The sequence below is a fragment of the Varanus komodoensis genome, unplaced genomic scaffold (assembly GCF_004798865.1).
Source record: "Varanus komodoensis strain SLA01 unplaced genomic scaffold, ASM479886v1 scaffold10, whole genome shotgun sequence".
Classification (NCBI taxonomy): domain Eukaryota; kingdom Metazoa; phylum Chordata; class Lepidosauria; order Squamata; family Varanidae; genus Varanus; species Varanus komodoensis.
The window spans coordinates 27,983,019-28,000,490 of NW_025335269.1; the positions used below are offsets into that span (position 1 = coordinate 27,983,019).

At 43.7% G+C, this 17,472-nt stretch overlaps 1 protein-coding gene across 5 annotated transcripts in view; it reads right to left on the reverse strand.

Annotated features, from left to right (window-relative positions):
• The window catches only part of ARHGEF10 (Rho guanine nucleotide exchange factor 10), a 114,383-nt gene that overhangs the window by 91,440 nt on the left and 5,471 nt on the right, over positions 1–17,472 (reverse strand). For 3 of the 5 annotated variants that reach the window (XR_006413513.1, XM_044417807.1, XM_044417789.1), the window contains exon 2: positions 3,561–3,653. Coding sequence is in view for 3 of the 5 variants with exons in the window: in XM_044417807.1 (XP_044273742.1) it covers positions 3,561–3,653 (93 nt within the window). In the remaining 2 variants the exon portion in view is untranslated. Of the gene's footprint in view, positions 1–3,560; positions 3,654–15,110; positions 15,244–17,472 lie in introns of those variants that run through there. The other 2 variants (XM_044417798.1, XM_044417817.1) reach the window with 2 other exon arrangements.

Below are 17,472 nucleotides of genomic sequence, written 5' to 3' on the forward strand. Positions count from 1 at the left end.
CCTCCATCAAATTATTTTGTGTTCAATCCAACTGAAATAAAAATTTTAAACACTGCTCTCTAACCCAGCCCTCTCAGCACCTCCGCCCCAGCCACCAACGCTGGCAATATCTTCCACAGATTCTTGTTCCGAGTCTTGGTTGTTCCCGGATTGACAGTCCGAAGCAGCAGTTTGCAACTGCACCTTTGCTGGAAGCTCCGCCATCGAGAACTGCTATTGCCAAAGAGGCAGGCTGCTTTGTAAAAGAAGCAGTGAGCCACCAGTATGGAAATGCTGCCCTCTCTAAGGAGGCGATGGTTCTGCCTGAGGAGCATGCATTGTTTCTTTTAAACTGTGGCAGCCCAAACCTTACTGCTGCCTGAAACGAAGGACAAAGTTGTACCATCTCCCTGTTCCACGCAGAAAAGCCCTCAGGACTGGTAGTTAACTATTACTTCAGCAAGCACTGGTGTTTGGACAAGGCCTTCCAGCAGAGCTCAGGCAACCGGGTGGGGTGCAAGGCCAGGGCATGCTGTGCGGCACAGCAAGTTCTGTCCTCCAACAGAGAGGAAGAGCAGGAGGCTGTCACTGATGTCCCCAGCATCTTCCACCTGAGGTCCTCCGTTCATTCTGCCTAATGGCAGGGCTGGCCCTGTCTCTGGTTTCATATTTTCTTTTCCCCAAAGGAAAGATGTGTTTTCAACCCATGCCTTCACTTCTACACTATAGGAGCAGTTGTCACAATAAACAGTAGTGGTAATTATCAGCTTAAAAACCGAGCTGTAGCCACATACATCCTCCTAGCTCATTAAACTCTTCTAAAATGGGGAGTTTTTAACCAGCTCTGTGACAGACAAGAGAGCACTAGCCTGAGATCTTCCCAGCAGGGTGTACTCTCAGAGGATGCACCATCAAGGCAGTCCTCTGTCTAGTGCTTCCTGGCCAAGTCTTGTGGGGGAACATCCATAGCAAGGGGCCCTAGTCGTAAACCATGCCAGGGAACATGCAGGAAGAGATATTTCATAGCTTAACCTCATCACCACACAAGGTTTTGCAAGTGAAATGTTGCTGATCCGAGTCCAGGGCTGTTTGTTATACCACACCCTAACAGATGTGCCAGCTACAGAATGGCACACCCAAAGTAGCTCACATGTATAGGTTACACACACATATATTCCTCTTTCTAGCTCTACTCCGGCATATATACATACAATCAGCTGCATAATCAGACTATAATATAGGGACAGACAAAGGACATGGCAGGATATAGATTCCATGTAAAAATATATTGCCCAAGCTTTACCTCTCTTTGTACAATGAAAATAGCATATCCACTTACGTGGCTTTCTGCACCACACACATGAGCCTATTACATCCCCCCAAAAAATAGAAACTAATTCCAGGCAAGGGATAATAAACAACAAATGGAAAAACTGTTAGAAACAAAGCTTCATCTTTAGGCAAGTGCCAGGAAATGAAGTCATCAGATAGATTCACATCAAATTCAAAACACATGCTATAAGCAGCCTGTTACACCCATAAATTCAGGACAATAGATTAAGCAGTTAGAAATTAATATAAATTAAAATTTAAGAACACACGTGAGTCCTATAGGTAAGGCCTATACGTAAAAGACACATTCTTCAATGATAAAAGGAAAAGTAGGGGTTATTATTTATTATATTTCTATACTACCCAATAGCCAAAGATTTCTAAATGGTTCACAACAATTTGAAATGAAACTAAAACATAAAATGCAGTATAAAATGTGAACGGTTAATACTACAGTATGAAAACAGAAGTAAAAACCAGAGCAAAACGCAGCAGCAGTACAAAGATTTAAACTACAGTACAGGATTTAAAACAAACTGCAAAAAGAAGGCCTTCACTCCACTTCAGTGTTGGTGTCAGGCATGCCTCTCTGGGAAGTTCATCCTGGAGCTGGGATGCCACAAGAGAAAAGGTCCTCTTCTTAGCAGCCACCCCTTGATTTCCCTTGGCAGGGGCTCCCACAGAAGGACCCCCGAGGGTGATCTTAGGGTCCAGGCAGGTGTATAAGAGCTGGAGCAGGGGAGTAAGCTGGCCTCAAGCTGTTTAGGGCTCTGGATCAGGCCTGGACATGGACTGGCCTGCTATGATCTCACTGGCCTGTTCTGATTAATGGTCTTGGTGGCCTGTTTTGAATGGGTTCAAGTTTCCAGGCTGTCTTCAAAGGCAGCCCTGCGTACAATGCATTGCAGTAATCTGACCAGGGCATGGATAAACATGGCTAGGCTATTCCTGTATAGGGAAGGATGCACTTGGTATATCAGTCTAGTGCTCTGTGCCACCAAGTCTACCTGTGCCTTTAGAGACAATGCAGGATCCGGGTGCATGTCAAACTACAAATCTGATCCTTAGGGGGTGTGCAACTCTCTCCAGGGCACTCAGTTGGGCAAGCAATCCATCCACAAACTACCTCCATTCTGTCTGGACCAAATCTCAGTCTATTAGCCCTTCTCCAGTCCATTATTACGCCCAGGCACTGATTTGGAACAGCCACTGCCTCAGCCAGGTTTGATGAAATGGAAAGAGCGAGCTGCTACTGATGACACCTCAGCTCACATCTCTGGGTTATCTCCTCCAGAAGGTTCATGCAAATGTTAAACCGCATGTGGGACAGCACTGAACACCATAGCAAAGCTTCCAGGGCAATGATCCTCCAGCACCACCTTCTGAAATTGGCCATCCCTGTAGGACTGGCACCATTGCAATGCAATGATTCCATCTCCCAACCAAGACAACTCATCGGCTGCTGAGAGGTCCAAGGGAATCTGCAGTCCCTCTCCCAGCAAAGGTTATCCAACAGGGTGACCAAGGCAGTTTCTGTTCCACAACCAGGCCTTGCTCCATAAGCTTGTATAGGAGTAGAAATGCCTTCCAAGCAAAAATTGGCTGGGGGAGCACGTCCAGCTCCTCCACCCAAAGGATGCTTCAAATAATATGGTCCTTGACAGGGGCTTAGCTCGGCCAGCCCTCCAGCCAATATTTCTCTTTGGCGACACTGCATGTCATTGGTGGTCACTGATCACGTCAGTCAAGAAATAAGCCTTCCAGTCTCCTGGTTCTGTGAAGCATGGGCCAATAGGAGATGTTTTATTTATGTGTTTATTTATTCAACTTATATTCCGCTATACTAGTCTGAAGACTCTCCAAGCAGATATCAAATAAAATAACAATATTTCATTAATAAGAATAATAAGAATAAGAATAATAACCTACAATAAAATGGAGAAATATGCAGCTGAGGTCAGATATCAATAAGTTAAAATATACTAAAAGTAAAAACAGTATAAATAATATCCAAGTATAAAATCAATTATTAAAATGTCTGGAGAAGAGGACTGATCTCTCCTGGTGCTGAAAGGATTGTAAAGATGGCCTTAAACTTGGTCATTTGGCAACTGAAAATTACTAAAACCTTATCAAAGTGATTGTTTTCTATCAAGAAAAGGCAGAAAATGGACAACACAGTTTTAAACATCAATGGACCAAAATTCTCAGTTTATGGAAATAAAATTAGGATGTTGGTGCTTTTCTACCTTCAGGTGGTGGTGGTGGGGGGAATCCTTCGGTGTCCATGCTATTCTGTACTCGCGTTAATGTGGATTCTTTCAAAAACACAATAAATGACCCTGTAGAAAAACATTTTAAGAGAAAGATTAACATGTCTGAAATCTTTTCAAATAGATCATAGTTGCCCCCCCGGCACATTTTTTTTTCAGTTTGGAAATCAGAGATTTGTGATGACGGAGATCCAGTGATGCATTTTCGAGTTTGCTACGGTCACCAGTGTTATCCCCCTCTTTCCGACAGCTTTAAACAGGCAGAGCGGCTGAAACCCACAGGAAGAGGCACATGGGGCCAGATTTGGTCTCTGGCATCTGCAGTTAAATTATCAGGTAGCAGATGTGACACCTGCCCACAACCTGGAGTGCTGCTCTCAGGCACATTATCCAAGTGGACAAATAGCCTAATTTGCCATAAAGGAAGATCCTATGAAGTTACCACTGCAGCATCTCTGGTTCAGAAATGCGGGATGCAGGCATCGGGGGAAATGTGTAGCTGGGTGAGCAACCTTCTGCACAAGCCACTGGGCTGAAATGTGCATTTAAAACTAATTTAGTGAGACTAAGTGCTGGGCATACTGCCAGCTCTCAGTTTCAATTCCCTATATTAAACCATCACCATCTACTTGCTAAAAACATCCTCCAAAATAAGAACAAAAAATACCGGCTTCAAGTAGTTGATTTTAAAAATAATTAATATTCATACTGAGGTGTCCATGGTAAGCAGTGCTTAAATGAATAACACCGCTGTGCCTGTGAAGGCACTCTGCTCCCCTTCCCCACCAGCTCCTTATTGTTCCCGTTCCCCCTTTCATTTTTTGTCCTGATGTGTAGTTCTGCATGAGACAATATGCGTACCTAAGCAGCTTGTTTTAAGGACTGGTTAGCATGTGCGCCTTGATCATTGTAAAGAGATGCAGCAAAATTCCCGTATGCCATGCCTGCATAAAGAGTCTTCCCCTCTTAGCTTTCCACCTTGTTCTTTTGGAGTGGCAGTGGCTTCTATTTTTTAACTCCACTCAGCCTTCCTGCAATCAAATTTCTATGAAATAACATTTACTCCATTTCCAATCACTTTGAATTTCATCCATTCCATTGTCACAACTTATTGCATCTGGCTATTATTTTAATTGTTATAAGCCTGGGTTCACTGAGTTTCAGCTTATAACCTAGTGCAATTTGAGACAATCTAGTTACTATACATCTTGGATCCTTACCGTCACTGCTAGAGGCCGAGTTGTGTAAAGGAGCCTTTCCCTACCTGGTATCCACCAGATGCACTCAGGTACTATTTCATTTATTCCTAGACTACAGTCTGGCCATGTTGTCTGGGGATGATGGGTGTAGTACTCCCACACATCTGAGGAACACCAAGTTGGAAAAGGCTATTCCAGAACATGAACTGAGTTAAAAGCAAGAGACTATTTATTCAAAATGTGAAAACCAAATATAAATTAGCTATACAAGAAAAAAAAATCTCCAGTGCTGAAAAGTAATCACTGCATATTTTAAAGTAATAAAAAAGCAATCATTGAATGCATAAAATCCTAAATATTCTTTTAATATTAGATACTGTGGAAACACAGAATATGCACTCAGCCATCTCTTTATACTGCATTGGTGTTTAACCACTTTGGAATAAAGGAAGTGAACTGTTACTATTGGCTCCTCTAACTTCTCTGTTAGAATAGATGTTACTAATATAGTAGACTATTATATCTTTGCTCAGGTTTTATACAAGGGGAGAAAATGAACAGTACTTCTGGAAAATAGTCACTCTGTATACCATCATTTAATATATTCCATCAACAGGACAGAAGGAACAGAAAGCAGGGCAAATGTTTAACCTTGAAAGTTACAATTAATTATTCAGAGGTCTGTTTCAAAAAGAATAATTTTTGAAATTATTACAATATAACAATTAAATGAAACAGATTTTCTAAACATGGGACTTGTATTCATCATTAAATGAATAGAAGAGTGTTGTTGTGCAGGTTAACAGTATACCCACACATCCATCAGAAGGGCTGATGTCTAGGCATGAGTCACAGCTATCGAACCGTTACACAGCTTTCAGAGCATTTTAATTGATACTATTAAGGTTAAATCTTAATGTAATGTGCAGAGACTTCCATGGTTGCATATTCCAGTTCAGCATCATCCACATTTGTTAGTTCCAACAAGACAATTCTTTCTTACAGGAGCCCAAGAATGCTTTGAAGAAAGGTATGCTAGTGTTCACTTGTTAGCTTAATTTTAAGTCTATGTAACATTGGTAAATATTTGTATAAGGCACAAGCATCAGAGAGACTTACATTTTGTAATGTGTGAAAATAATTTCATGGAATCTTAGTAGTCCTTTGGACATGTAACACCCACAGTATAGTGTTACAGTCACAAGCATTGGGCTTGTGCTAACCCTCTCCAGGACTGGCAAGGAGAAGACTGGAAGTATTTGCATCCTTTTTCACATAACTGCAGTTTGCTATATGCACACCAAGATGAACTGTGTTTCGTGCTCACTGTGGTTTAGCGGGAATGTTATGGTCAGCTTGGAGTGGTCCATTCAGCCAGACCATACTGACCCCATCTTTTCCAGGTTCAAGGGAAGGAAACCTCCATTTTGCAATCAGTCACAGGACTCTGTTGGGCCATGTGGATGCTGGCATTGCAGTACAAATGCCCGGCCAAGCTCATCTCAAATTGAAGTGCCTCCACTTGGCAGAGCTATTGAATAGAAATCTGCACAGGTGCCTAATGAAGAAACTTCTAGAATCTACCTCAGAGCTGGGGATGAGTGATTATTCAGTGGGCCAGTGGGGAGGAACCAAAGGAGAGCTATTCCACTAAGAAAAAAGCCTCAGGGCTATTTCTCTCTCAGTAGAGGGGTTAGGAACATCCCACATACGAAGCAAGAGATTAAACCATTTTTTCTCCCTGGTACAAGTGCCTGGTTGTAGTTTTCCTCAAAAGGGTGGGGAGAAGAGATGACTGAAGCACCAGGAGAACTCCCTTGTGGAAGTCATGGTACGCAGCGTGTGCAGGACTGTGCTACCTAAATGTCTTGCCTATTTTATTCATCATTTGCCAATGAATTTCCACTTTAGACCCATCATTGCTTTGGGCTCTGAATCTAATCAGCCTTTTCCCCATCCTGTGCTTTTTCCTGAATTCCTAACAAATCATTCTCTGTTTTCACCAAAACCCAGATTGTGTACTTCAGAAGTGAAAGTGGGCAGGGGGTTCACAAAGGTGCACACCACATTTTTGGTCAAGCTAACCCTGGTTTAACAACCAGGTTGCACGCAGGATGCAGACTAAAATCTGTAACCCAGCTGTGCGCTCAAGGACACAAGGGGTCTGCACAGAAGCCTAATGCAACAGAGCCCAGTGGGATTCTCAGCCAGTTGCTCATGAGGGACCACGAGTTCCTGGGCTTCTTTTACACTGAGCGCTGGCAGTTGGTTCTAGCTCCAGCTCCCCTGCAGCAGGCCCTTGCTGACACAAGGTCACCACAAGGGTAGGCAGCCTGGGGCACTTGAGAGGTCTTGGACAACAACTGCCATCAGTCCTGGCAAAAGTGTTGCAAGGCAAGAATTATGGGCAGTGTTGTTCAAAACATCCACTGGTGGTCTACTCCTGGTTTGATGAATCAACCCAGAATCAAGTAATCACAGCTCAGAGGTAGAGCATTGCCCTAAACTAGCTTTCTTCCAGCCAAGGCTCTCTTGATGTGTTAGTCCACACCCACCAGCATCCCTGGCTGACATTCACAGCAGTTGTCAGTCACTACGTCTGGAGGGAACCAGGATGGGGAAGGCTGCCCTAGACTAGAGTCAGCACTGTAAACAGTCTGACTCGCATCACACATAACTGTCAGATGAAAACAGACACTTTCCTAACGGTCATGCTGGAGCAAACAAACAAGCTCATGTAGGTAAGCCATAGTTATGCATAAGCCAGGCCACTGAATAAGTCCATTAGTGCCCTGGAAATATTTGCTAACCAATACAACTTCTATGCTTATATTAGCTTTCTCCAACCTGGTGCCCTCCGGATATTTTGATCTAAAGGTCCCCACTGCTCCTGGTCATTGGTCATGCTGACTTAAGCCTGCCTGGAACTGAAGCCCAGAACATCTTCAGGTGACCCAGCAACATAAATTTCATTCTGATTGGCTGTCTCTGCTGGGAGTGCCAAAATGAAGAAAGGGCTGAACCTTGATCCCAGTCACACTTGAGCTGCCTGGAATCCCACACCAGAGAGCCATGCTGTTCTGTTTTGGTTTGGTTTACTAGTTTGTTACATGGGAGAACGAACAAAAATAGGAGATTGTTCCAGGAAGGCAAAGACATGATCTATGAAGGACAAGCGGGCAAAGATGAGATAAGGAGATGGCATATTAAACAGTTTAACAGAAGAGGTGTTGTTGTGCTGTCCAGTTAATCAGAGCAGCTCCAAGCAGCTTGAATGCCATGCACGGCAATCTGACTGGTCAGCAAATGCACACTGAATAAGACAGGAGACAGGAGGTCAACATTTTAGTCCTCTTGAAGCTGCAAAATGCTTTCAGCTTCACATGCAGATATAATACCATGTATTTTTCTGTTGGGGAGCCATAAGCACTTCTGCTGACAGAGAGCATCCATAACTTTAACAGCTTCACAACTGCAACTGTAGCTTTCTACCCCTAGCACATTGGCATAGAAATTACGACAATTCATTATACGAGGTGAGTGAGCTGAGGGCCCTGGCACTGGGCACAGGTTTCAATGATCCTTTCTATCTGCTTAATTCTAGGTCCTTTCAATGATCCTTTCTATCTGCTATTGCCAGCCAGATTGGCAGTGCTCCTTATCCTAAGGAGCACATGCATGGGATTCAATCTCATAAGCTAAAATATTTCTCAATATCCACAGGAAAAAATAATGTTTTTACAAACATACTTTTAACTTTTAGGCAATATGCATTACTTTCAGATAGCTGGAAAAAGGCAGTACTACTTTTGCTACCTTAATTCTGTTCTCCTCACATTGAACCAATAACTGTAAATTGACAAATCATTACTCACTTGTACGGGGCAGTAACCTAAAATGCAAAATCCCTACTTTCAAATCCCTATGATTAGGGGTTATGGTTCCACTACTATCAGTGAAGGAATATGTATAATTATTATTACTACTGGTGTTTTTGAAAATTTTTGTAAACTGTGTAAGACTTTAAAAAATGGGTTCCTAGGCTATCTCCCCTATGACTGTATACAGCAGCCCTCCCCAAGTTCCAGAAGCTGCAATGTTTAGCGCCAGTATACACGGTCATTCCAGCCTGATTTGCAAAGGACTTTCTTGAACTAAAAGGCTATAGTCTTCCAAATGGATGGTGCTGTCTGCTTAAAATGTAGAAAATCTATTTGAGAGGCAGAACATATAATAAGAGGTTTTGTGGGCTCTTGCCAAGACACTTAGGCAGACCTGGTGCAATTATAGCCAATAATGACAAAAATCCTTTGGGACTGGGGGCTGAACTGACCTGCTTTACCCTACCATACCATATGGAAAACAGCAGCATGTCCATAGGTTTCCTTATATAATTCACATTCTTCGAGCCCATGTTGCTCAGGATCTTCCATTCAATGGATCCCATGATCTCAACCTGGACTGATCTCAACCTGGTCAGCTCTACTTTCCCCACTTCCAAGATTTGGCCACAACTAGCACTGCAAATCAATATCTCTTAAGCTCTCAGAACCCGTTTTGTCATTTAGAAAGACAGGCAGCACTCCACAATGGACCTGACTCAAGCTTCCCAACACCCAAAACCCGACCTACATACAAATAGCAACAGGAATAGGGTTCTACTGCTCTGACCCCTTCCACACCCTCAGTCTTTCCATGCAACTCCCAGCCTTGGATTGCAGCTACCCTCAGATCTATAATGCCCCATTAGAAGCTGTAACTGCCCTTTCTGTACCTTCTTGAAGCATGCCTATTTGCCCCGGGGTGTCTTTATTATTACACCCTTGAAAATGCTCTAACAATCCCATAGCCTTTCCAAACCACTTGGAAGGTCTTGGGAAGGTCTCCAAAATGCACCACTGGATTAGGCTCGATAATATGTTGGCGGTTGCCTGGTTCGTTGATGCTTCAGTCCCCACAAAATACAGTTTCTCTGTTTTGGCTTTTAACATGCCAGCAGCAATACAGCCAAGTAGCATAAGCATATCTATGACCCAGGTGAAAAGCCTTCTCTCAGCTTTTGCATCCAATACTGGATGCATAATTGTGACTCTGAACAGATGGAATGTTAAATCTTGGGTTCCACTGAAGTAAGACATTCTCTGTCAACAGATGGGTTTCTGCATAAAGGTTGTTTCTGAACAAAGGTTGCTTTTCTTTCTTTATTTATTTATTTCTTCCAAGCCTTAATTATGTAAGTATTGTGGGAGTTTCTCAACTATTTTGAATGTTGAAATAAGTGGTGACTTGTCAGACTGGATATTTTAACAAAGTATCTGCAATTCCTAAAAAGAACTATAGAACCAAACAGGATTAGCTTTGTTAGGAAACTATAATGAACCATCATGTACCTAAAGACCTGGTTCCCTGAGAAGTTGCATATGAAATTGGTGAGCAATGCTTTTCTCAGTGTTAAATATCCTTACCATGCAAGTGAAAATCATGAACCTCCCAAAATACTTCATCTAAAGAATCTATACTCAATCTTTCCATCACTTGATACCTGGAGTGGCTTACATAAAAGGATATAAAAAGCAGCAATTAAACCATTGTAATTAAATCATTACAATTAAAACAGCAGGCCATATAAAAGGCAATAGAGCAACAGCATAAAATGCAAGCGCGTCCTCCCATTATGTAATACACCATGTTTTCTATGTCATCAGTGTACCATAACAGCTGTAAAGCAGACAGGACCCACTTCAGATATTACATTAGTTATAAATTCTTCCTAAATTATTTTCGGACTTAAGAGAAAGGCTCAGGCAATGGGGTGTGCATTGTTAAGATCCTTCAGCAAGGGTGTGACTTAGAGAGGGGGAAGGACCAGGCACCAGTCTCCTGGATGATTGGGTGGCTTGAAAACTGAGTTCTGAGGGGACTGTTGCTTTAGCAAGTGCCAGGCCTATGAACACCCCTGGGCAACAGTGAAGATTTGAGTGTGCATGTGCACACACAGGTGTGTGTGAGAGAGAACGTGAACAAGAGGTGTACAACAGAGTGAGGTGCACATCAATGTGCATACACATATATACAGCTCTCATAACCCCAACAGACACTCAGTGTGGTCCCCAGGGCCACGATGATTGTGCAACCTATTCTTAAACAAACTGCTATAATATCCATCCATGCTAGTCAGGACCATGGAGGAGAAGGTAAGACACTTCCCACCCAATGGCCACTTCTGCCTTGCATCCAGTTCCTGGGTTGTTTGCAGTGACATCTCAAGAAACCATGGGCTAGAAGCAGACTCCAGAGCAATGGAATCAGTATCATCAAATCATATTTAGCAAGAGAAAGAAAGGTTGTTCTGGGGGACTGAAAACCTGCTTTTTGGGGTTATTTGGGGGTTGTGTCGAGAAAATAGTTTTTCTAAATTGCAATCTAGATAAATTCAAATAACAGCACAGTGTTGTTTAAATAAATTGCGGGTTGAAGTAAAGCTCTTAAATGCATCACTGAGAGAAGTGCAGATGCGAACATCGGGGGGGGGGTTACAATTCTTCCATCCCCCCCCCACATACCCTAACACCATCTCCCTTTTTTCTGTTAAAATTGATTCTTCAGACTTAAGAAGAGACTTAAGACTTGACACAAAAATATCTTACAATGTCTTGAGACTCAACTTAGACTTGAAAGTAAAGACTTGAGACTTGACTCGAGACTTGGAGTAAATGACAACCTCAGTTGTCTCCATTCAACCAGCCAGAGTTCTTGGTTTGCATATCACATAAATACTTCCAAAGCAAAGTGAAAGCAGAGAGCAGGTTGGAGGCAGCACACCCGCTCTCTCCCTCCATGGCTTGGCACCATGTGTAACCTAAGTCATTGTCAGTTTCATGCAATGTCCTCAACACAGAAATAATACTAATCTACTTTATAGAGCTACTCTGAGGTCACAAAAAGGAGATTGTAAGCTTCCACTTGTTTTCAACTAATCACCATTTATGTCTACCCCCAAAACTGTGATTGGTCTTAATAATAAGAGTTAGGGTTCAGGGTCAGAAAAGCATGGTTCAAATTTGAATTGTTCTCCTAAACTTGGACAGGCACTCTCTGGGAATCGGGAGGCTACACTGTCTCCTCAAGGCTTCACCGTGCTCACCTCAGTTAGGCATGCTTTGTTTTCATTTGTTTATCTTTCCACAGGTAGAAAAGGGTCCAGATACCAGTCATATGCTGCCCATCTCTGCCATGAATCATAGTTAAGAACAGTCATAGTTTGTCCTGGTTTGTTCACAACAAGCTGCAGTGAACTGAAATGGAAGCAAAAGCACCCTGCATGTGCTCTGAGAAGAGCAGTGGAGAACTCAAAAGTTTGTTCATGAATTCTAATGCAGCTGATGTCATGGGAAGAGTTTAAGCATTTTATATTTGCATATTATTATATCTGACAAGATGCTTTCATAGAACTGGTAACCGTGGACAAGAGGGAATGTTAAGAGAAGGTAATGTGCCAAGTGAAAGAAACAAGGTTGCTCTTTTGAAGAGACCATATTCCAGAGGTCATCCTGAATAATGATTTAATCTTCTCAAACTGAGTTTGAATATGTGTGCAAGTTCATTTCCTTAGAATTTGGATCAATATTTTTCATAGAAAATTTGAGTAATTAAAAGCAACCTCTTCCTTAGCTAAGCTAGTAGAGATATTTTTCTTAAGAATATAAACCTGTATGTTTCAGGGACAAACAATTAGTACACCAAGGTTAATGGGTCAGAATGAGATGAATGCTACATTTGTAATTATTCCTTGTCACTCTGTCGCCTACATGAGGATTCTCCAAGGCAGTATCTGCATTCAGTTCTAATGGCGTTCATAAAGGGCCCCCCAATGCAGTAGCGATAGGAACCTAAAAACTGTTAATTCCTCCCCCCATTTTAATACACATACATGAATTTGTATTAAAAGCATCCAACGTTTTAGCAATTATACACAGCTTCCAACAAAAGCGGACCACTTGAAGTATCCTTTTGAAAGTATCCTTCAAAGTATCCATTTGAAGGTATAACCCATGCTACCCATTCAAATGGTGAAAGCTGTTACATCCTCAGTCCATTGCATTTCAAGTGTTGATCCTTCCAATTTTGCAGTCTTTTCACTGTCAAAAGGACATAGAGAATCCATTTGTCCTTTCATGTGTTAATTTCCATGAAACAAGTACACAACTGAAAAGAACAAGTACATCAGTGAATATTAAAGACTGTTACAGCACAAAATTTATTTGTGTAATAACTTCTCTCCAAAAGAAGTGACCACTGGACCTTGCCAAAATGTATGTTTCAAAGAGCATTAGCTTTATTGCAGCACCAGAAATTAGCCTTTATTAGACAACCCCTTATTAAAGAGACACTGTGGCGTCCCATAGACACAAAACAAAAGCTTTTGCTAATTATGATGCAATCTATGATCCACAGGCACAAGATTTAGATGCCGGAGCAGAGATTCACTGATTAGGCATTTAACAGTACTGGTCACAATGGTTTCTTAAAATTCGAAATGTTCCCCAGGGCCCATAATTGGTGGGGACCCCTTCTTCTCCTATATAAAAAGTTTTAAGTTGCCAGCATATTACCAGATTCAAGTGAGTAAATATGTTTAGAATCAAGCTGTTAGCCTATCATTTGGTACAATTTTGAAATGTTATACAGATGTTTACATCATCAAGAAGAATGCATATTGGGCAAGTGGCATTCCAAAAATACATAGCTTATCATTAGTTCAGTAAAAGCAACAAGCTACATTGTTACAAAGACATTCAAAATTAGAAAACATGCCTGAGGTAATAAATGTATATGTTTTGTTTATTGGATTATGCAAGCAAAGAACTGCATGTTGAGAGTATGGAGAAAGATGATTCAATTTGTATATGTTTTCATTTAATCCTGATTTTTAAATTACCTGTAGGTAAGAAGATGCTCAATCTCATACCTATCAGGTATTTCACATACCCAGCAGGAGGCACCTGTCTGCAAAAGCCACTCAACTGCTTGCATCACCAAATCAAACCACTTGAATAAGAAGATGGATGGATGATGATGATGATGATGATGATTCTGAACTGCTTTTGTAGACTTCAACAACACACTTTTTATAGGACAGACCAATGCAGTGACTTCTGGTACTTACTGTGATTTGACATACTAGTTCAATAACGGGGAACGTGGCAAGCGAATGAAACAGGCCCAGTGAATGATAAAGCAGACGTATCATTCCAAACAGAGCGGGCAGACCCATAAGAGAACCCACTTTTGAGTGGACAGGTGCAAATGGCCAAGGAATATCTCAGGATAGTTCATGTTATCCAGATGCATGCTAGGCACTGCCACCAGCTTTCTGCACCAGATGAGCCATAAGGCTGCATTCCTGACCACAGACAGAAATGTGCCAACATTATTCCACACAGAATTAAGCTCCATTTCATTAAATGGGAATTAATTCCAAGTAAACACGCACGGCATTGCAGGCTGGTGCTATTCTCCAATTTCAACGGGACTTGCACACTTGAACCACAACCTAGCACAAAGCTGGGAAAGATTAAATTTTCTGATTAAGTATGCCTTAAGCATACTTCATACTGTGTTAGATCAGAGCCAGAGAGAAGTGCAGTTGGAATCCAAGCCAAAAGATTTAATTAAACATCCCATTAAGCTACCGAAAATTAAATAGGGACACATTTTAAAAAGTCAGAAAGTTTTTTCATAGCATCCCTCTCTCATTCCATTTCTTCAGAGATTTGCTGAGCAAACAAAAACCCGCAAAACGCGATTGCTTTCTGCACTGTTGTGCAGATACGAATGTTTCTACCATGACACCACCAGTTTCTGAAGCCAGAAGAGACTACACACCCACTCAGTTTATGAATCACTGATCCACGGGGGGATTAAAAAAAGAGGAGGAGGAGGAAAATGAGCAGGGAGAGGCTTCCAGGAACGAAACTCATCTTACTTGCCCCCTTGCAGACGAGCAAGCTGCAAGATGCACACGCCAGGGACCGCTGAGGAAGGTCTTTCGGCATCTGCTTTCCAAGGATGCAGCGGCTGCACACGGGGCGGCGGGAGGGGGGGCGGCGGGAGGGAAGGAGTTCAGACCGAGCTCTCCAGAATACAGACACGTCACTAAACTTTCTTCTTTCCACCAAGCCCTCCTTTCCCTCCAGACGCGTAAAGTTCCCCACCAAGATGCCCACGTACATACAAAGGGGCGCACTTCAGCCTTCCCCATCGCGCAAGCCCCGAAAGCCACGCTTTCTCTATCCTAGAGCACAGGCGAAAAAGCGCCCTCCGTCACCTTTGGAGCCTCAAGCGGCGGCGGCAGCTGCCTCCTCCTTCTCCCGCTTCACTGAGCCAGGCGCGAGCGCCCCTTCCAAGGCTGATACATGCAGCATTTCGTGCGCGCAGGATCCCCTGCCTAGCGAGGGCGTCGCTTGGGCCCAGAGCCGCGCGCCATTGGAGGAGGGAGGCGCGGTCCCCGCCTCCCGTTGGCTCTGCCGACTGCCAGTCTCCTCGCGGTTGCTGCGGCAGCCGCAGCAGAGGGCGGGCACGCCGAGCGTGGAAAGCGGGGAGCGCCGACGGGCCGCCCCGGTCTTTCCTTCCCGCCCCCGCGCGCGCATGCATCGCATTCCTGCATGCACACGTGACCCGCCCGCCGCTCGCCTTTGCACAGCTGTGCAGCGCGGGCTGGGAGCTGTCAGCGTCTCCCGCCCGGCTCCATCCTGAGGGCTCCAGCCTCGCCCGCGGCCGGCTGCCTCCCCAGTGGTCGATGGGCCAACCTGGGAAGAGCGCGCTTGAGTTTCCCTTTCTTGGACTCACACAGACCTGCTGCTGCTGCTGCAGACAGAGGCGCGCGATTCTTCCATCTTAGAGTCACGAAAGCAAGACCCAGCCCCTTCGCCCGATTTTCAACAACTTTCCCGGGAGCCCTGCGCGCGCGCACACACGTGTGCTATGCGAATTTTCACGACTATCCAGGCTCGCAGTCCCCCGGAAGCCTCTACATCAGTGTCGGCACCGCATGCCCCTGTTTAGGCTGAGCGTCCGTTCTCCTGGTTGTTTTGACTACCTCGCAGGCCAGCCTTGGCATTCTCCCCAAATCCGAAGTGGCACGGGTGGCAGATTCCGCGGAGGACATGCCAAGGGTAGCGCAGCCGCTGCCTGCGCCTGCTTCAAAGACCAGGACAAAAACTTTTATGTTTTCAAAGAAAGGTACATAATTGGGGTTTTAACTCTCCAAAGCTGCTCGACGAGGTAGGTCGTTCCCGGAGCACTCACGTTTATTGCTATGTCTCAGCAACCTTTCGCAACACTGGAGGGCTGCTTCCTAGGCAGCGGTAGAATATCGAAAAAGTAACAGGGTTATTGCTTTTTCCTCTATTGCATAAATAAGGTTTCAATTGATGCATTGAAGCATTGCAAGCTTTCAAATTTCACACAATTCTTTAGCAGGGAAAATTTACGCTAACAGCAGAATGACTGATCCAAAGGGCATCATCAGTGGCACTAATTCCCAACTGTTTAGCTCTCAGACAAGTGGGAGCAAAGTGGTTAGGATCTGGTAGAAGGAGAGGGGGGTGTTGTGGCACTTGTGGAAAGCACTGGACTCTTTCTAGATTATTTGCTGTTGTTAGTGGCGAAGTCGTGTCCGACCCATCATGACCCCATGGGCAACATTCCTCCATGCTCTCCTGTCTCCACCATCCCCCGGAGTCCACTTTAGCTCACACCAACTGCTTCAGTGACTCCATCCAGCCACCTCATCCTCTGCTGTCCCCTTCTTCTTTTGCCATCAATTGTTCCCAGCATTAGGCTCTTCTCCATTGAGTGCTTCCTTCTCATTAGGTGGCCAAAGTATTTGAGTTTTATTATCAGTATCTGGCCTTCTAAAGAGCAGTCAGGGTTGAACTCCTCTACAACTGACTGGTTTGATCACCTTGTGGTCCAAGGGACTCGCAGGAGTCTTATCCAGCACCACAATTCAAAGGCCTCAATTCTTCTGTGCTCAGCCTTCCTTATGGTCCAACTTTCACAGCCATACATTGCAACTGGGAAAACCATAGCCTTGACTACATGCACTTTTGTCGGCAAGGTGATGTCTCTGCTTTTTAGGATGCTGTCTAGATAGGAGCAAGCGTCTTTTAATTTCTTGGCTGCAGTCCCCATCTGCAGTGATCTTGAAGCCCAGGAAAATAAAATCTGTCACTACCTCCATTTCTTCCCCATCTATTTGCCTGGAAGTGAGAGGACCGGATGCCATGATCTTAGTTTTCTCAATGTTGAGTTTCAAGCCAACTTTTGCGTTCTCCTCCTTCACCCGCATCAAGAGGGTCTTTACTTCATCTTCACTTTCTGCCATTAGAATGGTATCATCTGCATATCTGAGGTTGCTGATATTTCTCCCAGCAATCTTAATTCCAACTGGTGATTCATCTAGTCCCGCCTTTCTCATGATGTGCTCTACATATAAGTTAAATAGGCAGGGCGACAGTATACAGCCTTGCCGAACTCCTTTCTCAATTTTGAGCCAATCAGTGGTTCCGTGTCCAGTTCTCACTGTTGCTTCTTGACCCACATATAGGTTTCTCAAGAGACAAATAAGATGGTCTGGTGTCCCATCTCTTTAGGAACTTGCCACAATTTGTTGTGATCCACACAAT